The 25,469-nt window shown below is 46.5% G+C and overlaps 1 protein-coding gene across 1 annotated transcript in view; it reads left to right on the top strand.

Moving 5' to 3' along the window:
* Nucleotides 1-177: 177 nt before the first annotated feature.
* LOC311235822 (junction-mediating and -regulatory protein-like) overlaps nt 178-25,469 on the top strand; it is a gene marked incomplete at its 3' end in the record, with an annotated part of 312,624 nt that continues 287,332 nt past the window's right edge. The window contains exon 1 of the mRNA XM_084323326.1: nt 178-1,098. Coding sequence (XP_084179452.1) covers nt 298-1,098 — 801 coding nt within the window. The 5' untranslated portion in view covers nt 178-297. The remainder of the gene's footprint in view (nt 1,099-25,469) is intronic.

Genomic DNA, 25,469 nt, shown 5'->3' with positions numbered 1-25,469 from the left:
ATTTAGTTTATATTCCAGTTTATTTTATTCCACCCTGTTATTTTACAGCTGTACAGCCCTGGCCTGTTTCTGTTTTTTTATAATTATATTATATTCTATTGTGCTTGTTTTAATTAGTTTATATCTGTCCGTTATTGTCTGTCCGTTAATGTCGCGACCAAAAACGACCAACTCAAATGCCTTATGTGAAAACTACTTGGCAATTAAGACCTTTCTGATTCTGATAAAGTATCAACGTAGTTCGATTCGCGAGAAGACCAGCTCTGTTATTGTCTCATCGCTCTCATCCTGCAAAACATGTCCTTCACCATGGAGGATAATTTGGAGTCGGGGTGGGTGGCCGTTCGCCCGAATGTGTTCGAGGAGAAGGAAAGACACAAATTCGTGTTTATCGTTGCGTGGAATGACGTTGAAGGCAAATTTGCCATTACGTGTCATAACAGAACGGCGCAGAGAAGGAGCATCGGTAGGGACCCTCTGGTGGACCCGACGACCCAGGAGGATGATAAAACAAAATGGGCCAAAGGTCCCGTTCAAGCAGCCAGGAGCCCGGCCGCGTCTATGCTTTTACCTCAAACGAAGTCTCCATCAAAGGCGGTGACGAAATCGAGCCCTGCCAAAACTCAAGATGTCGGTAAATTGGCGGCATCGCCGGTCAGTCCAGATATCGAGGTGCTGGAACCACTCAGAGATGACCCGTTGGACACTCTGGATCTGGAGGAGTTTGATAGTTTATGCAGAGAGGACTGCAGCTGGGCCGGACTGTTCTCTTTCCAGGACCTCCGAACCATCCACCTGCAACTGTGCTCGGTGAACTCTGACCTGGAGCCCTGCCTCCCGACCTTCCCGGAGGAACCCGCTGGGATGTGGACAGTTCTGTTCCGTTCGACGGAAGTCCCAGAGACAGAGATGGACGAGCTGTGTTACAAGTTGCAGGTGTATCTGGGCCACTCGCTCGATACCTGCGGCTGGAAGATCCTGTCACAGGTGCTGTTCACCGAGAACGACGACCCAGAGGAGTACTACGAGAGCCTGAGTGAGTTGAGGCAGTCTGGGTACGAGGAGGTGCTCCAGCGGTCAAGACAACACCTGAACGAGGTGAGAGGTTACTGCTGCACTTTTGTCAAGTAGGACGGACCTGTTCTCACACCCGTGGGATGATGAACCCTGCATGGTGGTCAGGAGTCATCATGGTCAGAAATCTATATTTTTTAAGGTGCTATAATTGGTATTTTTTGTTTGTTCAAATATTAGCCCTACACTCCGACAGCCATCACTGATATATATTGTCTGGTCTGTAACATGGGTCTCTCAGTCTCTCCTGCTCTGCAGTAAGAAGAAAATAAAAATGTCTGGCATCCTGTTCCCACTTTATCCAATCAGGAAACAGAACTCCACACTGCAAATATGGTCTGACAAAAATAAGAAATACTAGTACTAATACTAATAATACTAATACTTTAAGCAAATGTGTCCTTGAAACAAGTAAAATAATCTACCAGTGCAATCAGCAAATTTGGCTTTCTTGAAATAAGTAAAAAAAAAATGTAATAATAAATACCACTTACAGCACCTTTAACACTTTGAGTGCCAGCAGGGGGCGCCAGAAATAGCGCTTGAGTGCCAGCGCTGTAGTCCAGGGGTTCCCAAACTGTTCAGGCCGGGACGCGTGTAGCTTATTCCCAGCGGAAGAGTGCGTCGCGTGCTTCTGCGTTTTCCCTGATTGGCTGCGACGCCCATGTGACCGCGGCAGCGCGAGAGAGCGGCAGTGCGGAAATAGGCTGTCTATTGCCATTCTCTAAGACAAACTCTAACCTTAACCAGCTCCTTAACAGCGCCTAAACTTAACCCTTCTAACCTTAACCAACTCCGAAACAATGCCTAACCTTAACCTTAACCATAACCAACTCCGAAAGAATATTGCCATTCTCTAAGACAAACTCTAACCTTAACCAGCTCCTTAACAGCGCCTAAACTTAACCCTTCTAACCTTAACCAACTCCGAAACAATGCCTAACCTTAACCATAACCAACTCCGAAACAATGCTTAAAGTTAACATGCCTAAACTTAACCGGCGAAAGAATGCATGTTAAAAAAAAAAAAAAAAAAAAAAATTGAAGGGAATCAAACTTGTCACCAACGGACCACAGGATCCACAGCACGGCGGCATAACAGCTGAGCTAAGCGGCGAATGAAAAACATCTGGGATTACGGCTACATAATGCCGCAAGCTCTGCCGCTCCGCTCTGCGGCTGCCGCGGGGCGTGTCGCAGCCAATCAGGGAAAACGCGGAAGCACTCGGCAGCACTCTTCCGCTGGGAATAAAGAATAGGCGGCCGGGACCCAGAAAATAAGGAGTCAGAGAGCCGCGGCCCAATGCACATCGTCTGGCTTCTTTTTTTCTTTTTTTTTGCCAGGCGACCGATTTTTTAAGCCAAATATCACTTCAATCCTATTAAGTTAGTTCAAGTTAGTTATTCATTTATATGTGCTATTTATGAGAGGGCTAACTTGTTGCAAAATAATAATGATAATAATAATAGCCTCATTAAAATACTATTGTTGCTTCGGTTGTTTTCAGCGTTTTATGTGCATAATCTGTTATTTAGTTTGAAATGTTCGTTGAAATAAGTAGATTTTTCGTTTTTGTTTATTTATTAAGTTAATATAAAACCATATAGTCACATTTTAGAATACAATAGAATAGAATTTTAGAATACAACTAGAAACACTGTCCTGGCCGCGTGTACCACTTCCGCAACGTATTTGATTTCCGGGGTTGGCCTGATTGGCCGCGACGGCCACGTGACACGCGTGGCACGCCCCCGCGGCAGCCGCAGCGGCAAGCGCGCTGCCGTTGGCGAAAGCAGGATGAGAGAGCGTAGATTTCTCTGTGTATCATTTAATCATTTATCATTTAACATTTGAAAGGCATACATTGTTGTCATACAGAAGTACAGAATACTTTTATCCAAAATGCTTCACATTTGAAAGGCATACATTGTTGTCATACAGAAGTACAGAATACTTTTATCCAAAATGCTTCTTACTGTTACACTGTTAGAGACTGTGCTAGACAAATGAATGACTAATTCGGTCTGAAATAGCGTAACTAATAACGTTAGTAAGCACTGCTTATATGCTTATTATGTCTGCAGGGTACAGTAAACGTTTCTCCCGGTACATTCTGAAGAGCACACCGCTGTATGTTGGAGAACCAGCGGTCTTCCGCTCCTCCTCACTCGAGTGAGAGCAAAGCCGTGCGAGGGGGGCGGCACCTCGGCACAGCTCAGCCCTGTGTGACGCGAGCAGGAAGGAGGAGATGGGAGTCCTTCCAATCGGAATATGTTGTTTCTTTACACATATGTTGGATTATGAATATGTCTTTATAGCTACAAATGAATGACTAATTTGGTCAGAAAGCAGTTACACAACAGTTGCAATGTTGTGTTACTGCTTCTCGGCATAAGCCCCAATAAGACCGTCACCAGAGCTCAGCGATGCCGCTTGCGTGAGCATATTCTCCCCGCTGGTGATCGCAGCACGGAGGGTCGCGGACCGGCCTGGCAGCATAGCTATAAAGACATATTCATAATCCAACATATGTGTAAAGAAACAACATATTCCAGCCTGGCAGCATAGCTATAAAGACATATTCATAATCCAACATATGTGTAAAGAAACAACATATTCCGATTGGAAGGACTCCCAGCTCCTTCCTGCTCGCGTCTCACAGGGCTGAGCTGTGCCGAGGTGCCGCACCCCTCGCACGGCTTTGCTCTCACTCGAGTGAGGAGGAGCGGAAGACCGCTGGTTCTCCAACATACAGCGGTGTGCTCTTCAGAATGTACCGGGAGAAACGTTTACTGTACCCCGCAGACATAATAAGCATATAAGCAGTGCTTACTAACGTTATTAGTTACGCTATTTCAGACCGAATTAGTCATTCATTTGTCTAGCACAGTCTCTAACAGTGTAACAGTAAGAAGCATTTTGGATAAAAGTATTCTGTACTTCTGTATGACAACAATGTATGCCTTTCAAACAGGGGGCGAAATTAAAGCCCGCCGCCCGCCAGGGGCGCTCAGTTTTTACCTTTGGCGCTTGCCACTGAGAGCCCTGCCCGCCGTGTGGCGTGTAGACGTGTAGTTCATAATGATACTCTTATTTTGAAGATCTGTGCAGGTCTCATTTCCGGCCCAAGCGCAGCTAGAGTCATAATATCGATGGCTCCGGCAGTTAGCAGCATTCGGTTCGTATGATATTCTTATTTTGAAAAAAAACGTGGCAACGAGTCATATCCGCCCAGCCGGGCCAGCCCCCTGCAGCGGGATACTATTGGCTTCTGCTCGTATCAACACAGAGCGGCCCGCGCCCCGCAGCTCTAGTGCCACTGCTAACGTTAAGCTCTCTGGTAGCAGCTCGCCTGCAGCATCTAGTGCTAACGTTAAGCTCCCAGAATGGTAGCAGCTCGCCCGCAGCATCTAGTGCTAACGCATTGTCTAACGGTATCTAGCTGGCTAGCTACTGATATCAACAAATGCTCCAGCAATAGTCTACTCGAGTGCATAAAACCTCCGTTCCCTCGTTAGCTAGCTCGCGTTAGCTAGCTCACGCTAGATTGATCTGTCCCAGTAAACTAAATTGTCTTAACGTTATCTACCGGGCTAGCAGTAGCTACAGATAGCTCCTGATATCAATGTCTTATAACATTGATTGAATGCGTATTCTAGCTGAGGGCATGTTGAATGTGATTTGACAACATAACCGTAACGTTATAAATGGGTCCAGCTGCATCCCCGGAGAATCCTTGCATGCTGAATGTAGGGTCTAGCTGAATATAGGGTCTAGCTGCAGGGCCGGAGAATCCTTGCTGGAGCTGGAGGCTACTCAAGTATACACACAGACAGTGGAGCTGTTTGCAGATAGCAAGCATTTTGACTTATTGCGTGGTGGCGATGTCTCGCAGATAATACAACTACAAGTATGATTATATAATATATATTTTATTTAAATTTTTTTTTTTATATAAAATATATATATATTTTTTTTAATCAAACAAATTTTGGCAGGTAAGAAATATGCTTGGCGTGTAGACTCTTCCCATCTACCCGCCACTGGCCGGTGAGTCAAAAAGTTAATTTCGCTCCCTGCTTTCAAATGTTAAATGATAAATGATTAAATAATACACAGCTAAATCTACGCTCTCTCATCCTGCTTTCGCCAACGGCAGCGCGCTTGCCGCTGCGGCTGCCGCGGGGGCGTGCCACGCGCGTCACGTGGCCGTCGCGGCCAATCAGGCCAACCCCGGAAATCAAATACGTTGCGGAAGTGGTACACGCGTCCTGGCCTGCTTCTAAGTTCAGTGGCCTTAAAAAAAAAAAAAAAATTTTTTTTTTTTTTTTGGGAACCACTGCTGTAGTCAATGGGAGGGCGAGCACATTTGCGAATGCATAAACTATATCTTAAATTATGGCTATGTGTCTAATAGGGCTGCAACGATTAGTCGACATTAGGGCTGACCCCTATTAATCTATTAGTCGACTAATCGGTCGAAAGGGGCCGTAGTCGACTGGCCAACCTCTAAGTCGAATATATATTAAAAAAAAAAAAAAAATTATCATTCTTTCCAAAAGAAAATAGGCCTAGAAGCGTGGCTAACGCTAATGGCACGCATACCAGAGGCTAACTGCCTATGAAAACAGGCACAGAGGCACTGAAAGAGGATTTCACCCATCTAATGAACACACTAGACTAGACAAATATCAAGATGTATCCATCAGTGGACCAATTGCATGCTTTTGCAGAGGACAAGAAGCCTTCAGTCGACTCCTTCAGACATTAAGCACCCCCCACAGCCCAAATGAATATATATATATTTTTTAAGTCGACCAATAGTCGACTAACGGCAAATTTTGGCCAATCCTAGTCGACCATCCAAATCCTTAGTCGGGGACAGCCCTAGTCGACATAATCGACGACGTCGATCATAAAAACTCCTCGACGCAGAATTTTTGCGTCGATTAGTCATAAATTATTATTTATTTCTTTTATACAATTTTTTTTTGCACTACCTATCTTTGTGAAAGTGGCTTCTCAGCTCTGGTCCAGCTGAAGACAAAGCAGAGGAACAGATTGGACATTGAGCATGACCTCAGAGTTGCTTTGTCTACCATCACACCAGACTTTGAGACTCTTGTCAGGAGCAAACAACATCCCCAGTTATCCCATTAGTTCCCTGGGATGTTAAGCTAAGAAGTCTGCTATATATTTTTTTTTGTTATTTAAACACTTCCACTTTAATTTGTATTATTTAATTTATTTATCTTGTTATGAGTGATTGTTGTATTGTTCAAATACATTTTGATTTAAAGTTGCTTAAGATCCAAATTCAAATGTTTCATGAGTCATTATTTTTAGGGATGCCCCGATCACGTTTTTTTGCCACCGATACCGATCACCGATCGTCGTGAGCCATATCAGCCGATATCGCCACCACGCAACAAGCTCCACTGTCTGTGTGTACTCGAGTAGCCTCCAGCTACGGCCAGGATTCTCCGGAGCTGCAGCTGGACCCTATACTCAAGTAGCCTCGAGCTACGGCCAGGATTCTCCTGCGCTGCAGCTGGACCCTATTGGTATAACGTTACTGTGCTTTGGTCATATCACATTCAATGCCCTCAGCTCGAATACGCGTCGAATCAGTGTTATAAGACATTGATATCAGGAGCTATCTGTAGCTACTGCTAGCCGGATATATAACGTTAATATTTAGTATATTTTAGTTCAATGGGACATTTCGTTTTGAACAGTGAACTAACTTGCGCTAACGTGAGCTAACAGAGGTATCATACACGTCTCTACTAGACTATTGCTGGAGCATTTGTTGATATCAGGAGCTATCAGTAGCTAGCCGGCTAGATACCGTTCGGTTAGACAATGCCTCATCATGTATTAAACTAAAAGTAAATAGTTGACTGGGTCATTTTGTAACGGTAGCTAACGTTAGCTCAGGGAGACGCCGTCCTCCTGTCCCACTAGACTAGACTAGACTAGACCCGTGTTTACATGCGTGCGGGAGGGGCTGGAGGGAGGAGCAGACGCCGCACCACCCGGTGTCTGAGACAGAACTCAGCGAGTGAGATCGGTTTTGACGATCGGCGAAAATAAAGCATTATCACCGATCACCGATCGCATATTTATACTGATTATCGGCCGATACCGATCGGTGGCCGATCGATCGGGGCATCCCTAATTATTTTAATTTGCTATGGGATCATCATGTTATGTTAAGTTAACTGTTAAGGCAGAGGGACTGGACAACAGGGTGACATTCACAGGTGTGCAGACTTGAGCATGTGAGGCAAAACATGCATTGGAGAAGGAGCCATGCCCACAGGAAGCAGAGATTGAGGGTGTGACAAAAATAATCGTTAGATTAGTCGACTAATCGAATGACAAAAATAATCGTTAGATTAGTAGACTAATCGAAAAAATAATCGACAGATTAGTCGATTACCAAAATAATCGTTAGTTGCAGCCCTAGTGTCTAATACGCCTGTCGCTTATCAATGACTTGTTTGCAGTCAACATTGTCGAAACGGATTGTTTTTTAATCGGTACATTTCCGTTTTATACCATTTTGAAAAACTTTCGTTTTTGGAAACTTCCAGAAAAAAAGGTGATTCTGCAGGAATCGCGCTTTAGTGGAATACACAAAACACGTTGTAATTTTTCTGCCTATTTATGAATCGTTTTCAAATAAACGCTAGATTATCGATAGTATATGTGTACTTATGCACGCTAGAGAAGCGGGCTGAAAAATCGATTATCTTATTTCCTGATCAGCACACACACACTCACACGCGCACACACACATATGGGACACGCTGAGATATGGGTGAAAAAAACTCTGATTATCCCAAGACTGGTAAAATAGATTCCTTACCTCAGATGTTCTCCAAAAAGATTATTCCAATTCCTGATCGCCATTCCAAATATCAATTGCGTTTATTGATCCAACGCTGGGTACTGGAAACACATATTCCATGCTGTTCTGCGGCTCAGCAATGAATGGGATCGTCTCTGGTTACATGCCTGACAAGTAAAATGTGGATTCCGGACTCTTTTTTTCCAATCCATTTCATTCAGTCCAATCCAATGGGTGCAATACCATCTGGAGAGACGATAGGGGCCGGTATTTTCCCTGTTAGAGCTCAGATAGATCCCCACTGGTAACGTGAGGCTAGATTCATGAAAAATTTATGGAAATCGATAATAAAAAAAATAACGATTAAATAACGAGATTTCTCATTCTTGGCACTCAACGCATGGCATGAACTAACGAGATTTCTCGTGGCTGGCACTCAAAGTGTTAATATACAGTGTACTCTAAGTTAAACTAATTATATCATAAGAAGAAGAAAGAGATGTGTTTCAGGCCACATGTTAAAGAGGGCAGGCTCATCACAAAATCAAGCAAATCACATAACTACATAACTAGTAAACCTTTCAAATACAAAATATCCATTTCCCTTCTCGTCAGGGAAATGAGCAGAGGCCAGCTGGGACCTGTCACACCCAGAGATTTATGAGAGGTCCATGCTAAGGTAGGGGCCATCCAAGGAGCCATGGGTGATCTGTGACCATGATGATGGGTGGTCTGTGGCCATGATGATGGGTGGTCTGTGGCCATGATAACAGGTTGTCTGTGGCCATGATAACGGGTGGTCTGTGGCCACGATAATGGGTGGCCAGTGGCCATGATAATGGGTGGTCTGTGGCCATGATAATGGGTGGCCTGTGGCCATGATCATGGGTGGTCTGTGGCCATGATAATGGGTGGTCTGTGGCCATGATAATGGGTGGCCTGTGGCCATGATAATGGGTGGCCTGTGGCCATGATAATGGGTGGTCTGTGGCCATGATGATGGGTGGTCGGTGGCCATGATAATGTCTGTGGCCATGATAATGGGTGGTCTGTGGCCATGATAATGGGTGGCCTGTGGCCATGATAATGGGTGGTCTGTGGCCATGATGATGGGTGGTCTGTGGCCATGATAATGGGTGGTCTGTGGCCATGATGATGGGTGGTCTGTGGCCATGATGGTGGGTGGCATGTGGCCATGATAATGAGTGGTCTGTGGCCATGATTATGGCTGGTCTGTGGTCATGGATGATGGGTGGTCTGTGGCCATGATAACGGGTGGTCTGTGGCCATGGCGATAATGGGGCGGACTGGGCTGGGCTGGGCTGGTTTGGGCCATACATGAATAGGTGCCTCTGAGATGAAAACCAGCAGTTAGAAGGAGAGAGGGGAGACCACCAGGCGGCCAGGATGCAGATGCAGCATGTAGAAGGAAACACTGCCCAGAAAGAGAGAGAGAGACATCTGTCACCTAGCTTTTACCCCATCAGGACAGCACTTTCTGTTCCACTTTCTGCTCAACGTCTCCACCCAAACAGGAAGTAAACTAACTGGTGCTACCTTTACTCATATTATTTTCACGTAAGATATTGAATAAATTATCTATATTAAAAAAATAAAATAAAAAAACAGAAAATGTGTTGAAATAATTACATTTCACAGCGTCTGTGCAGCCTTGTTTATTCACTGTGTCCATGGAAACATTGGATTTGATTTGATTTGATTACAGATCCCCATTAGCTGGTGCCATAGCAACCAGCTAGTCTTCCTGGGGTCCACACAAAAAAAACACACACAAAAACAATTATTATTACAGAACAAAATTATTAAAAGTCAGTACTCAACACACAATGCATAATGAAACTAACAATTAAGATGGCTAAAATTACATGCAAGCTAAGAAACAGAAAACAAAAAAACAAAACAAAATACTTTACAGTGTTAAATACAATTTAAGATTATTTTAAAAAGTGAATCTACTGTAAATACAGCAGAGGTTTTGAGGCAGGCTATTCCAAAGAGTTAATGCTCTAAAAATAGAATATCTCCTTAAATTAGACATTAGACCTTAGTGAGCAGCCCAGTACCAACGTGCTGGCCTGTTCTGGACAACCTGGAGCTTCCTGAGGTCACCACCGGCAGCAGATGACCACATCGCAGAGCAATAGTCAAGATGACATAAAACGAAACTTTGCACTATCTGACATAAAAGGGGACGGGCAACAAAAGAAGCACATTTCCTGGAAAAACCAATTGCTCTTCCCATTTTCAAAACAATATAATTTATATGCTGAGAGACCAATACAGAGTGCAATCCAGCATCACTCCAAGGAGTTTAGTATCAACTTGTTGAACTGCCGAATTACACAAGTTTAAATGAAGCTTTGGATTTGTAGATAACCTGTGCCTTGTTCCCAGCACAATACATTTAGTCTTGGAGATGTTAAGGACAAGTCTATTACATACTACCCAGTCATGCACAACTTTAAGTTCTCTGCTCAAAACTTCATTAAGTACATTGCATGATGGTACTTAACAATGATGAACGCAGTCATTCAAATGTGGTTTCCTTAAAAGACATAGCACTATAATACATCTTCTGACATTCACTGTAAATGTTCAGATAAGCTTAGTTTTTGATTATTAGTGATACTCTGTATACACACCCAATTCAACGTTATAGCCGCGTTCTCTTTCAAACTAATTTGGTCCTGATTTGGTATATATATGTGGCCTCTTGGGCAGAGGTGTTCTGGTGGCTGGGACCTACAGGCGTAGAGACAGCTCTGTGTAGGAGTGTGTGTGTGTCAGGACAGTTTGTGTCCATTTCCTACAGACACACTTTTGTCCTTGCATGCACACCAGTGCAGGAATATTGAATGCTGAAAGTTATGTTTCACTGCTGAATGATGACAATCCCCTTTCTAAAAAAGGCCCACGTCTTTAGAAATTAGGAAAATAATAGATTTTCAACGGGTGTAATCTATTATAGGGTCAGTGTATAGGCCAGAAGTAATAACCATTTTTATTGTAATACAAAAGAAAGATTCAAATTGGAGTTTCAAAGGTGTCACACAAAAGCAGCACTTTTCTCCCATCCTAACTTTGGTAATAATATAATAATAATCCTGTTAATATGATCATATAAATAATTATGTTAGCTATATGAATTTCTAAGATTTGCATCCATTTGAAGGCTCTCTGCCTAGAATATCATCTACTCAGCATCACTGCTGTCTGCTGCTGCTGCTTACACGCATGCATATTCATGCAGACCCGGCGCCATGGGCGGGCAGCGTCTATATTAATCCCAGCCGAAGAGTGCAAGAGCGCTTCCGCATTTTGCCCTGATTGGCCCCGGTAACGCCCTCCAAATGCGCATTTTCTTTTTCCCCGCTCAGACGCCGAAATGGAATACATGTATATTATCGCGACGCGGACCAGATTCACTCGCAACGCCATAACGTTATTTCCCTGTACATTGCAACGTTAACACAACGCAGCTGTCAACTGTACTTTACATATTATCCAAACGAGGACCACATAACGCCATAACACGTCATTACGTTATTTCCCTGTACATTGTAACGTTAACACAACGCAGCTGTCAACTGTACTTTACATATTATCCAAACTAGGACCACATAACGCCATAACGTTATTTCGCTGTACATTAACACAACGCAGCTGTCAACTGTACTTTGTAACGTTATGTTATTTCGGGCATTCATAATGTTATTTCGCGCGACTGTACATTGTAGCCCAGCTGTCAACTGTACATTGTAACGTGCAACTGTACTTTGCAACGTTAACACAACGCAGCTGATTGATTGATTGATTGAAAAGTGTATTAACAGATTGCAGAATGGGTACAGTACAGTACAGCTCAAAACATACAATTACCAAAGTAAACAAACACTGGTCACACAATACAGCAATTACAATTAAAACTCATAGTTACATGTTGTCTAGTCAATGTAGTCCTTGTATCAAGAAGTCAATCAACCAGTCTCCTTAATTTCTTATTGTTTCTGGTGGTGGAGACTATACCCTGTGGTTTACATTTGGATCACTGATTGGGCCTTTGCTGCATAATTAAAATAATTGAAGACACACATTACTTTGAAGGTGACTTTTTATTAATTCAGTACACTCACCAGAGGTCTGAACAGGGGAGACTGTTATAGCTAAATCAATTGTATAAATCTCAGATTAGCCTATTTTATAACCCCTCAACCTCAAACATTCCATTTGAACAACCTTTGAAATTCACATATTTGACATTCACATAGATGTACAGTATTTTCGCAATAAAACATACCCCATAATACGCCCATGAACAATAGAAACATGTACCGTATGGTCTCAGCCTTTCAGTTTAATGTTGCCATTACAACACCACAGCTGTTCCCTGTTTGGTAATGGTAAACACCTCAAATGCCCCACAAAGTCTGCTTTGTTCACCATCTACATACATCCGTTTCATCCACCATCATGTCTGACTGCAACACGGCTGTGGCATAATATCCATTCATGTCGATGGACGTACTGGTGAATAGCAGTAGCAGTGATCGCCTGCTGCGTCCATCGCGTATATATATATACCGTATTAGCGCTTTAATATGGCGTGTTCTGTGATTAATGTGATTGACCAGCGTTAATGTGATTGACCAGCGTTGCGACCAGCGTTGCTAATATGAACCAAAGGCTTTAATATGGCGCGTTCTGGCATCTGTGATTAACCGTGTTGAATGGGGGTCTGAACCAAGCGAGGACCTCATGCGCATGCGCGGCGAGCACCTGGGCGAAGGAAAAGTAAATGAGCATTGCTTACCGGCGAATGGGGAAGAATGCGGAAGCGCTCTTGCACTCTTCGGCTGGGATTAATATAGACACGGGCGGGCATTAGGGGGCTGGGCCCGCCCACTGAGTCAGCTGTGCCCACCCTACCCTGGTAAAAAAAAGTCGGGGGACAGCCCTAGTGGGCACTGATGTCAACAACAACACTACTGAAGCTAGCATGGCACTCTGTGAGAATTCGTTTTCTACCCTCAAGAACGTCTTTACAGAACATCGCCTTAGTATGCTTCATCGACGCAAGGCCAATTTAATTCAGTTGGCATTTGAGAAGGACTTAACAAAAAAGTTCAGGAATGAGTGGAGGGGCAGTGTTTTAAGAAGATTTCACTCTGTCCCCAAACGCCGCTTGCCGCTCTACTAATGATGGTGAGTAGCCTGTGGAGGAATTTTGTTTGCTTTTTTATGCACCTTATTTTTGTTAGTTCAGTTCAGTTTGTCAGTGAATTCAGAAGTGTTGAATAAATGGAGACTTTTCAAAGATATAGAATAGAATAGAAATGTATTATCCTGAGGGAAATTTGACACTGCAAATCACTCAACATTAAACATTTAGACAGAACAAGTCACGAATAAGAATAACAAAACAAATGGCCTAAGAATAGAATAAAATGAAATAGAATAAAAATAGAATAAAAGATACAGTAAAAATATACTGAAGTCTACAGTAGGTGTAATATTGCACAGTGCTATTTAAAAAGTAAGAGTCCAGGAAGATGGTAACTGTCACTCTGTGCTCAGTGATGCAGTGAGGCACAGTGATGCATTGTATAGTCTGATGGCTGTCGGAATGAAGGACTTCCTGTGCCGTTCAGTGCTGCATTTAGGTAGTGTGAGCCTATAACATGCTCCTCCTGTCAGCCAAGTCTGTGTATAGTGGGTGGGAGGGGTTTTCCCTGATGGCCTGGAGCTTAGCAAGGTTCCTCCTCTCCGCCACCCTCGCTAGAGTCCAGCTCCACCCCAACCACGCTACTGGCCTTCCTGACCATCTTATCCAGCCTGTTTGTGTCCCCTGCTCTCAGTCCGCTGCCCCAGCAGGTCTGTTATATATATCCGTTCAGTCTGTTTTTGTATAAGTGAATGTTCTTAAGATAGAGAGAAATTAGATTTTTCAATTGCCTCTGTTTAGTTCAGCACCGTGGGCAGCGCCAAGCAAGCCACAGCGCCGCTGTCCCAGCTGAAACGTATAAAAGGGAACCTGTGTTGAAAAACCATTGTGCCCCCCCGAGAACATTTTATGCCCCCCCACTAATTTGTTTCTGCAGCCTGGTCTGCATTCATGCACGCACATACACACTTGGAGTCAGGATCATTTCCAGGCACTTTTTTCATCTAGGAATTTTCCTGTTTGCCAGAATGAAGCGCTGAGTCATCTTCAGTTTGAACAGAGGCATTAAACCCTCTGACGAAGTTAGAAGACAACCAGAGTGCCTTAAACAAACAACCAGTGCAATTATACTTAATAATAAGAAACATTATCCATTGCAGTTCAGACCTTTTATCTTTATTATCCAGTGCAGTTCAGACCTTTTATCTTTGTTATCCAGTGCAGTTCAGACCTTTATCTTTATTATCCAGTGCAGTTCAGACCTTTTATCTTTGTTATCCAGTGCAGTTCAGACCTTTATCTTTATTATCCAGTGCAGTTCAGACCTTTATCTTAATTATTTTACTATATACTTTATTAAATTTATTTTATATTATTTACAGTTTTCCTTTATTCTTATTATCCTGTCTGTACTCCCCCCCCCTATCTCCTGCTTTGACACCCACATTTCCCCAAGGGGATAAATAAAGCCCCATCTTATCTTACACTGGTTGTAAGTCCCCCAAAAGGATGATTATTTTGGTTATATTCAGATAATTATTAACTTTAGAGGAATTCCACCAACATTTTCCTTTTTAAGGTCGTACTTCTGCACGTTTTCTTAAAAGTTACCAACATTTTTGAATGAGTTTTGAGCCCTCAAAGTAAGGAACATCCACTACAATAACATCATCAAATTGCATTAGCTGTGATTTTAAGGACTTAAAAAAAAAGATTTTGAGAGTAACATGTTCCCTTACTGACATTAAACATGTCCATTCTCATTTCGCTCCAGAGAAACCAGATGTTTAATCTCGTTACGGAAACATGGCTGTTTGTTTGGCAGGTGATGGTGGTGTGGACGGGGGAATAAATTATTAACCTGGACTTGCCAAACACACTCTCTGACAGACAGTAGAGTCTCACCTTGGAGACACAGACGTACAGGACGCTCTCGCCTGGTCTCTGCAGCAGCTCCTCTTACACATACAGACATCAGACAGTGATTGATTAACTGCCCCCCTCAACATAAACTGCTGTATTATAGACTGGCTCTCAAATTATCCTCCCAATCAATGTCAATGGATTAATGTAGCCTTGCGTCAAGGCGCCACACAGTACAATGATTCCTCAGAGAGGGAGAGAGAGAACATAATGTTCACAGTAGTCATGTTTTTACAACAGTAACTGCAGCAGGTTCACAACAACAGAGTCTGGTTACTGTATTGTGAGAGTGACCAGAGAGCGGATTGTTGTGGTGGGGTAAGTGGTAGGGGTGTAACGGTACACAAAAACCACGGTTCGGTACGTACCTCGGTTTTGAAGTCACGGTTCGGTACGGGTTTTCGGTACAGTGGGGGAAAGTTTAAGTTTAAGTTGATTTATTTGGCTTTCCATGTTCCACTCAGGGGTGATGCAGTAACTGTTAAGTAGGGCTGTCAATGAATATTCTATATTCAAATTAATAATCGACTTGTTAAAAAATTATATTATTAGATTAGATTGTGGGCGTGGGCCTGAATGCGCTGCATGACCGATAGGAGACATGCAACGTCATTGAACTGAATACAACAACAACCACCAACGACCACCATCCCTCAGAGTAAAACGTTATTGAATAGAGAAAGAAGCGTCATGCAGGTCCCTATCAATTCATGTTTATCACATGTGTGTGTGTGTGTGTGTGTGTGTGTGTGTGTGTGTGTGTGTGTGTGTGTGTGTGTGTGTGTGTGTGTGCGCGTTCGACCACACTATGAGGCTATGCTAAATTACAGGAAATCTATCAGTGTTGTGCGTGGGCTGAATGAACATCCGGCCCTTTGCACAAGTTGTATTTTGGGAAGGGGTGAAGTTTTCAAAGAAAAGTTCTGCATGCGCATTCCGTTGGTGGTTAACGTACCGTTGCATTCGTTCAGTACAGTGAGGTGTGGTGTAGTGAGGTGAGGTGTGGTGTAGTGAGGTGTGGTGTAGTGTGGTGTAGTGAGGTGTGGTGTGGTGTAGTGAGGTGTGGTGTAGTGGGGTGAGGTGTAGTGAGGTGTGGTGTAGTGAGGTGTGGTGTAGTGAGGTGAGGTGTGGTGAGGTGTAGTGAGGTGTAGTGAGGTGTGGTATAGTGAGGTGTGGTGTGGTGTAGTGAGGTGTGGTGTAGTGAGTGGGGTGTAGTGAGGTGTGGTGTGGTGAGGTGTGGTGTAGTGAAGTGTGGTGTAGTGAGGTGTGGTGTAGTGAAGTGTGGTGTAGTGAGGTGTGGTGTAGTGAAGTGTGGTGTAGTGAAGTGTGGTGTAGTGAGGTGTGGTGTAGTGAGGTGTGGTGTAGTGAGGTGTGGTGAGGTGTAGTGAGGTGTAGTGAGGTGTGGTGTTGTGAGGTGTGGTGAGGTGTAGTGAGGTGTAGTGAGGTGTGGTGTAGTGAGGTGTGGTGTAGTGAGGTGTGGTGTGGTGAGGTGTGGTGTGGTGAGGTGTAGTGAGGTGTAGTGAGGTGAGGTGTAGTGAGGTGAGGTGTAGTGAGGTGTAGTGAGGTGTGGTGTAGTGAGGTGTGGTGTAGTGAGGTGTGGTGTGGTGAGGTGTAGTGTAGTGAGGTGTGGTGAGGTGTGTTGTAGTGAGGTGTAGTGAGGTGTGGTGTAGTGAGGTGTGGTGTAGTGAGGTGTGGTGTGGTGAGGTGTAGTGAGGTGTAGTGTGGTGAGGTGTAGTGTAGTGAGGTGTGGTGAGGTGTAGTGAGGTGTGGTGTAGTGAGGTGTGGTGTAGTGAGGTGTGGTGTGGTGAGGTGTAGTGAGGTGTGGTGTAGTGAGGTGTGGTGTGGTGAGGTGTAGTGAGGTGTAGTGTAGTGAGGTGTGGTGAGGTGTAGTGAGGTGTAGTGAGGTGAGGTGTAGTGAGGTGAGGTGTAGTGAGGTGTGGTGTAGTGAGGTGTGGTGTAGTGAGGTGTGGTGTGGTGAGGTGTAGTGTAGTGAGGTGTGGTGTAGTGAGGTGTGGTGTAGTGAGGTGAGGTGTAGTGAGGTGTAGTGAGGTGTAGTGTAGTGAGGTGTAGTGAGGTGTAGTGAGGTGTAGTGTGGTGTAGTTTAATGTGGTGTGGGGTAGTGAGGTGTGGTGTAGTGAGGTGTGGTGTAGTGAGGTGAGGTGTAGTGAGGTGTAGTGATGTGAGGTGAGGTGTGGTGTAGTTTATTGTGGTGTGGTGTGGTGTAGTGTAGTGAGTGGGGTGTAGTGAGGTGTGGTGTGGTGAGGTGTAGTGATGTGTGGTGTAGTGAGGTGAGGTGTAGTGAGGTGTGGTGTGGTGTAGTGGTGTGGTATAGTGAGGTGTGGTATAGTGAGGTGTGGTGTAGTGAGGTGTAGTGAGGTGTGGTGTGGTGTTGTGAGGTGTGGTGTAGTGAGGTGTGGTGTAGTGAGGTGTGGTGTAGTGAGGTGTGGTGTGGTGTTGTGAGGTGTGGTGTAGTGAGGTGTGGTGTTGTGAGGTGTAGTGTAGTGAGGTGTGGTGTTGTGAGGTGTAGTGTAGTGAGGTGTGGTGTAGTGAGGTGTAGTGTGGTGTAGTGATGTGTAGTGAGGTGTTGTGTAGTGAGGTGTAGTGAGCTGTGGTGTAGTGAGGTGTAGTGAGCTGTGGTGTAGTGAGGTGTGGTGTAGTGAGGTGTGATGTGGTGTAGTGAGGTGTGGTGTAGTGTGGTGTAGTGTGGTGTAGTGAGGTGTGGTGTTGTGAGGTATGGTGTAGTGAGGTATGGTGTGGTGTAGTGAGGTGTGGTGTAATGTGGTGTAGTGAGGTGTGGTGTAGTGAGGTGTAGTGAGGTGTGGTGTAGTGTTGTGAGGTGTGGTGTAGTGAGGTGTGGTGTGGTGAGGTATGGTGTGGTGTAGTGAGGTGTAGTGAGGTGTGGTGTAGTGAGGTATGGTGTAGTGAGGTGTGGTGTAGTGAGGTATGGTGTTGTGAGTTATGGTGTGGTGTAGTGAGGTGTGGTGTAGTGTGGTGTAGTGAGGTGTGGTGTAGTGAGGTGTGGTGTAGTGTGGTGTAGTGAGGTGTGGTGTAGTGAGGTGTGGTGTTGTGAGGTGTAGTGTAGTGAGGTGTGGTGTTGTGAGATGTAGTGTAGTGAGGTGAGGTGTAGTGAGGTGTAGTGTAGTGAGGTGTAGTGTGGTGTTGTGAGGTGTAGTGAGGTGTGGTGTAGTGAGGTGTAGTGTAGTGAGGTGTGGTGTTGTGAGGTGTAGTGTAGTGAGGTGAGGTGTAGTGAGGTGTAGTGTAGTGAGGTGTAGTGTGGTGTTGTGAGGTGTAGTGAGGTGTAGTGTAGTGAGGTGTGGTGTAGTGAGGTGTAGTGTGGTGTTGTGAGGTGTAGTGAGGTGTGGTGTAGTGAGGTGTAGTGAGGTGTAGTGAGGTGTAGTGAGCTGTGATGTAGTGAGGTGTGGTGTAGTGAGGTGTGGTATAGTGAGGTATGATCAAGTCAAGTCAAGTCAAGAGTTTTAATTGTCACGGCATACAGGTATACAATGAAATGCGGGTGGTCTTGCCCGCAACGATGTGCAATACAGTGGTACATATAATAGAATCAAAAGAAGAAACAACATTGTGCAGTAACAGATAGCAGGTAACATGGAGTGACATCTCGGTATCTGTACATAGTTATTTACAGCGCATGTGTGACATGCTAGTTAGCTTTGGTAGTGCAATACACTGTTCCTGTTATTCTAATTTAAAGTGTCCTTTCCTTTGGCCATAAGTGTGCGTGTGTGCGACATGAGTGTGTGCCCGCTCATGTTAAAGTGTTAAGTGGCTGCTCGTGTGTGAGCGTGCACAGTGTGCGTGTCGTGTGTGTGTTCATGTGTGCTCGTGTGTGGACAGTTCAATGTTCTGAGCACTCAATGTACATTGTTCATGGCTCTGATGGCCTGGGGGAAGAAGCTGAGCCTAAGCCGCTCTGTCCTAGTAGCTAGGATTTGCAGGCGTCTGCCTGACCTCAGCAGCTGAAACAGGCTGTTATTGGGGTGGTGAGGGTCTTTCATTATCCTGCAGGCTCTGGATTTGCACCTCTTGTTGTATAGAACCTGCAGGGGGGGTAGTGCAATACCCGTGGTACGCTCGGCTGAGCGCACCACTTTCTGTAGGGCCTTCTTGTCCTGTGCCGTGCTGTTTCCATACCAGGCAGTGATGTTTCCGGTCAGGATGCTCTCTACAGCTCCTGAGTAGAAGGACTGGAGTATCTTCCCCGATACTCTGAACTTCCTTAACTGTCTCAGGTGGTAGAGACGCTGTTTCGCCTTCTTTACTACTGTGCCTATGTGTGTTGACCATGTCAGGTCCTCTGAGATGTGGACCCCCAGGTACTTGAAGCTGCTCACCCTGTCCACGGTAGCCCCGTTTATCATCAGTGGTGTGTGTGTCCCCTGCTGTCCTCTCCTATAATCCACGATCAGTTCCTTGGTTTTGCCAATGTTCAGGAGCAGGCTGTTGTCCTGGCACCAGCGTTCCAGTACCTCCACCTCCTCCCGGTAGGCCTTCTCGTCGTTGTCCGAGATCAGCCCCACCACCACCGTGTCATCTGCGAACTTCACTATGGAGTTGGAGCTGAACTTGGCCACACAGTCGTGTGTGTAGAGTGAGTACAGCAGGGGGCTCAGAACACAGCCCTGGGGGGACCCGATGCTCAGGGTGATGGTGTTGGAGGTCTGACCCCCCACCCTGACCGCCTGGGGTCTTTCGCTCAGAAAGTCCAGTACCCAGGCGCTCAGGGCGGAGCTCAGACCTAGCTCGATCAGCTTGTCCACCAGTCTGGTGGGGACTATGGTGTTGAACGCTGAGCTGTAGTCAATGAACAACAGTCTCACATAGCCCCCCTTCTGACGGTCAAGGTGCGAGAGGGTGCTGTGCAGTACCTGGGAGACCGCGTCGTCGGTGGACCTGTTTGTCCTGTATGCAAATTGCATAGGGTCCATATCACTGGGGAGGGAGGCACAAATGTGGTCCTTGACCAGCCTCTCGAAACATTTCATGACCACAGAGGTGAGTGCCACCGGTCTGTAGTCATTTGGACATGCTGGGGAGGGTTTCTTCGGCACAGGGATGATGGTAGACCTCTTGAAGCAGGCAGGGACCACTGACTCCGCCAGTGATTGATTAAATATGGCGGTGAACACAGGGGCCAGCTGGTTGGCACAGGTCTTGAGTATACGTCCTGTTATGCCATCTGGGCCAGCAGCCTTCCTGGTGTTCACCTGCATAAATGCTCTTCTCACACTGTGTTCCGACAACGAGAGAGCGTCCCCCCCCCCTCGCGGTTGCCCCCCCCCCTCCACAACAGCCGGCGCGCCAGTGACGTCACTAGCCGGAGAGCCAGCAGCGCCACTGTCTACACCAAACCGAGCGTAGAAGGTGTTGAGCTTGTCCGCGAGGGAGGCGTCGTCGCTCCCCATTGACGGGGCGCTGACTTTATAGTCAGTAATTGACTTCAGTCCCTGCCATAATCCTCTTGTGTCGTTTTGTGCCATTTGTGTCTCCAGTTTGTCAGCATATGTCCTCTTAGCAAGTTTGACTGCTTTGCGTAGAGTATAGACTGAAGCCTTATACTCCTCCATGTTTCCTGACTCTCTACCCAGGTTGTAGGCGGTGGTACGAGAGTTCAGAGCTGCTCTAATAGTGCTATCCACCCACGGTTTCTGGTTTGGGAAAATCCGCACCGTTTTCCTGAGGACAATACCATCAGCTATTGTTGTTATGTAGCACACCACTATGTCTGCTAGTTCACTGACGTCACTGGCGCTTCCTATAAACATATCCCAATCCGTGTCTGCAAGCACGTCCTTGAGCGTGGCCTCTGATTCGTCGGTCCACTTCTTAGTCTCACGTGACACGACGGCGTCACGTGATCTCTGTTGATATGCCGGAAATAGCAAGATGGAGTCATGATCGCTCGAGCTTGTGGACCCCGTTAATGGCGGAGCGGCTACTGCCTTGTAACCCGCTTTGAACGGGGAATAGCAGTGGTCGAGTGTGTTCTTCCCTCTGGTGGAGCAAGCGATGTGTTGGAAAAAGGACGGCATCACTTTCTTCAGGTTGGCCTGGTTGAAATCGCCGGCCACTACCATCGCTGCGTCTGGGTGTTTGATCTGGTGTCTGTTGAGATGATCGTGTAATTCGCCCAGCGCTTTTCCCGTATTCGCGTGTGGGGGAATATACACGGCAGTCATGACGACTGCTGTGAACTCCCTCGGGAGGTGAAACGGACGACATAGGATAGAAAGATGTTCCAAGTCCGGCGAACACGAGTTTGAGAGGACCTGCACCCCCTCGGGATTAACCCAGGAATTGTTCGTGATGAGGCAGACTCCGCCGCCGATGGTCTTTCCTGAGCCAGCGTTGCGATCTGCACGTAAGACTGTGAAGGCATCCGAGGGAGAGACGCTTTTGTCTGGGGTCGTCGACGTGAGCCATGTCTCTGTGAGACATATAATGTTGATGTCTCTCATCTCCCGTTGGAACCGGACCCTCGCTCTCAGATCATCCATCCTACCCTCCAACGAACGGGCATTCGCCAGAAAGATGGATGGAATTGCTGGGCGGTAAGCAGCTCTTTTTAGTCTCAATCTGATACCTCCTCGTCTCCCTCTGTGTCTTCTCCTGCCGTCGCCTTTGTTCTTTTCTTTGCCGCCATTCTCCCGTCTGATTTCTGCTGGCCATTCTAGGTCAAAAGTGTCTCCAAACTCCTCTTTGAGCCCGGGGTTCAGGTCCATAAGTGTCTGACGGTCGTATGACGTACCCGCCAGTGTTGCTTTAAATAAAAAAGTAGCAAAAACAAACATAATAGCTAAAAGTGAGTACATCGTTGCGGAGCTAAAACCAGAGGCGTCTGACCAGGGTCGCGTCCTCTTAGGGGGTGAGGTGTGGTGAGCTGTGGTGTGGTGTTGTGAGGTGTGGTGTAGTGAGGTGTAGTGAGGTGAGGTGTAGTGAGGTGTAGTGAGCTGTGGTGTAGTGAGGTGTGGTGTTGTGAGGTGTAGTGAGCTGTGGTGTAGTGAGGTGTGGTGTAGTGAGGTGTGGTGTAGTGAGGTATGGTGTAGTGAGGTATGGTGTGGTGTAGTGAGGTGTGGTGTAGTGTGGTGTAGTGAGGTGTGGTGTTGTGAGGTGTGGTGTAGTGAGGTGTGGTGTGGTGTAGTGAGGTGTGGTGTAGTGAGGTGTGGTGTAGTGTGGTGTAGTGTTGTGAGGTGTTGTGTGGTGTAGTGAGGTGTGGTGTGGTGTTGTGAGGTGTTGTGTGGTGTAGTGAGGTGTAGTGTGGTGTAGTGAGGTGTGGTGTGGTGTAGTGAGGTGTGGTGTAGTGAGGTATGGTGTAGTGAGGTATGGTGTGTTGTAGTGAGGTGTGGTGTAGTGTGGTGTAGTGAGGTGTGGTGTTGTGAGGTGTGGTGTAGTGAGGTGTGGTGTGGTGTAGTGAGGTTGGTGTAGTGAGGTGTGGTGTAGTGTGGTGTAGTGTTGTGAGGTGTTGTGTGGTGTAGTGAGGTGTGGTGTGGTGTTGTGAGGTGTGGTGTAGTGAGGTGTGGTGTAGTGAGGTGTGGTGTAGTGAGGTGTGGTGTTGTGAGGTGTGGTGTAGTGAGGTGTGGTGTTGTGAGGTGTAGTGAGGTGTAGTGTGGTGTGGTGTAGTGAGGTATAGTGAGGTGTGGTTTAGTGAGGTGTGTTGTAGTGAGGTGTAGTGAGGTGTAGTGAGGTGTGGTGTAGTGAGGTGTAGTCAGGTGGTGTTGTGAGGTGGTGTAGTGAGGTGTAGTGAGGTGTGGTGTAGTGAGGTGTGGTGAGGTGGTGTAGTGAGGTGTAGTGAGGTGTAGTGTAGTGAGTTGTGGTGTAGTGAGGTGGTGTAGTGAGGTCTAGTGAGGTGGTGTAGTGAGGTGTAGTGAGGTGTGGTGTAGTGAGGTGTGGTGAGGTGTAGTGAGGTGTGGTGTAGTGAGGTGTGGTGTATTGAGTCATGGTGAGGTGTAGTGAGGTGAGGTGTAGTGAGGTGAGGTGTAGTGAGGTGTGTAGTGAGGTGAGGTGTGGTGTAGTGAGGTGTGGTGTGGTGAGGTGTAGTGAGGTGTGGTGTATTGAGGTGTGGTGAGGTGTGGTGAGGTGTGGTGTAGTGAGGTGTGGTGTAGTGAGGTGTGGTGTAGTGAGGTATGGTGTAGTGAGGTGTGGTGTAGTGAGGTGTAGTGAGTTGTGGTGTAGTGAGGTGAGGTGAGGTGTAGTGAGGTGTGGTGAGGTGTGGTGTAGTGAGGTGAGGTGTGGTGTAGTGAGGTGTGGTGTAGTGAGGTATGGTGTAGTGAGGTGAGGTGTAGTGAGGTGTGGTGTAGTGACGTGTGGTGTAGTGAGGTGTGGTGTAGTGAGGTGTAGTGAGGTGTGGTGTAGTGAGGTGTGGTGTAGTTAGGTGTGGTGTAGTGAGGTGCGTTGAGGTGTGGTGTAGTGAGGTGTGATGTAGTGAGGTGAGGTTTCTTCCCTCCCTCTCGCCGAGACAAGTCACATTTTCTCTCCTCTCCCCTAGACCTTCAAGGTCGTTCCTACTGTATTGCCGGCCCTCACTGCCTCCCTGAAACCGGTCTTGACGTGTGGACTACTCTATCTTCAACAGATCTTCAACAGGTTAAACTCCCTACTCAAACCACAATATGGATCTAGTAAGCTGGTCATTTGCAGCGATCAATCGCATATTTTCTGTGTGGTGTAATGTGGTGTAGTGAGGTGTGGTGTAGTGAGGTATGGTGTAGTGTGGTGTAGTGAGGTGTGGTGTAGTGTTGTGAGGTGTGGTGTAGTGAGGTGTGGTGTGGTGAGGTATGGTGTGGTGTAGTGAGGTATGGTGTAGTGAGGTGTGGTGTAGTGAGGTATGGTGTACTGAGGTATGGTGTGGTGTAGTGAGGTGTGGTGTAGTGTGGTGTAGTGAGGTGTGGTGTAGTGAGGTGTGGTGTAGTGTGGTGTAGTGAGGTGTGGTGTAGTGAGGTGTGGTGTTGTGAGGTGTAGTGTAGTGAGGTGTGGTGTTGTGAGGTGTAGTGTAGTGAGGTGTGGTGTTGTGAGGTGTAGTGTAGTGAGGTGTGGTGTAGTGAGGTGTAGTGTGGTGTTGTGAGGTGTAGTGAGGTGTGGTGTAGTGAGGTGTAGTGAGGTGTAGCGAGGTGTAGCGAGCTGTGATGTAGTGAGGTGTGGTGTAGTGAGGTGTGGTATAGTGAGGTATGGTGTAGTGAGGTGTGGTGTAGTGAGGTGTGGTGTGGTGTTGTGAGGTGTGGTGTAGTGAGGTGTGGTGTGGTGTTGTGAGGTGTGGTGTAGTGAGGTGTGGTGTTGTGAGGTGTAGTGAGGTGTGGTGTAGTGAGGTATAATGAGCTGTGGTGTAGTGAGGTGTAGTGAGCTGTGGTGTAGTGAGGTGTAGTGTGGTGTAGTGAGCTGTGGTGTAGTGTGGTGTAGTGAGGTGTGGTGTTGTGAGGTGTGGTGTAGTGAGGTGTAGCGAGCTGTGGTGTAGTGAGGTGTAGTGAGCTGTGGTGTAGTGAGCTGTGGTGTAGTGAGGTGTGGTGTAGTGAGGTGTGGTGAGGTGTGGTGAGGTGTGGTGTAGTGAGGTGTGGTGTAGTGAGGTATGGTGTAGTGAGGTGTGGTGTAGTGAGGTGTAGTGAGTTGTGGTGTAGTGAGGTGAGGTGAGGTGTAGTGAGGTGTGGTGAGGTGTGGTGTAGTGAGGTGAGGTGTAGTGAGGTGTGGTGTAGTGAGGTGTGGTGTAGTGAGGTATGGTGTAGTGAGGTGTGGTGTAGTGAGGTGAGGTGTAGTGAGGTGTGGTGTAGTGACGTGTGGTGTAGTGAGGTGTGGTGTAGTGAGGTGAGGTGTAGTGAGGTGTGGTGTAGTGAGGTGTGGTGTAGTTAGGTGTGGTGTAGTGAGGTGCGTTGAGGTGTGGTGTAGTGAGGTGTGATGTAGTGAGGTGAGGTTTCTTCCCTCCCTCTCGCCGAGACAAGTCACATTTTCTCTCCTCTCCCCTAGACCTTCAAGGTCGTTCCTACTGTATTGCCGGCCCTCACTGCCTCCCTGAAACCGGTCTTGACGTGTGGACTACTCTATCTTCAACAGATCTTCAACAGGTTAAACTCCCTACTCAAACCACAATATGGATCTAGTAAGCTGGTGATTTGCAGCGATCGATCGCATATTTTCTGTGTGGTGTAATGTGGTGTAGTGAGGTGTGGTGTAGTGAGGTATGGTGTAGTGTGGTGTAGTGAGGTGTGGTGTAGTGTTGTGAGGTGTGGTGTAGTGAGGTGTGGTGTGGTGAGGTATGGTGTGGTGTAGTGAGGTATGGTGTAGTGAGGTGTGGTGTAGTGAGGTATGGTGTACTGAGGTATGGTGTGGTGTAGTGAGGTGTGGTGTAGTGTGGTGTAGTGAGGTGTGGTGTAGTGAGGTGTGGTGTAGTGAGGTGTGGTGTAGTGTGGTGTAGTGAGGTGTGGTGTAGT

Source organism: Notolepis coatsorum (genome assembly GCF_963971535.1).
Source record: "Notolepis coatsorum genome assembly, chromosome: 10".
Taxonomy (NCBI): domain Eukaryota; kingdom Metazoa; phylum Chordata; class Actinopteri; order Aulopiformes; family Paralepididae; genus Notolepis; species Notolepis coatsorum.
This window is presented reverse-complemented; position numbering and strand designations above follow the sequence as displayed.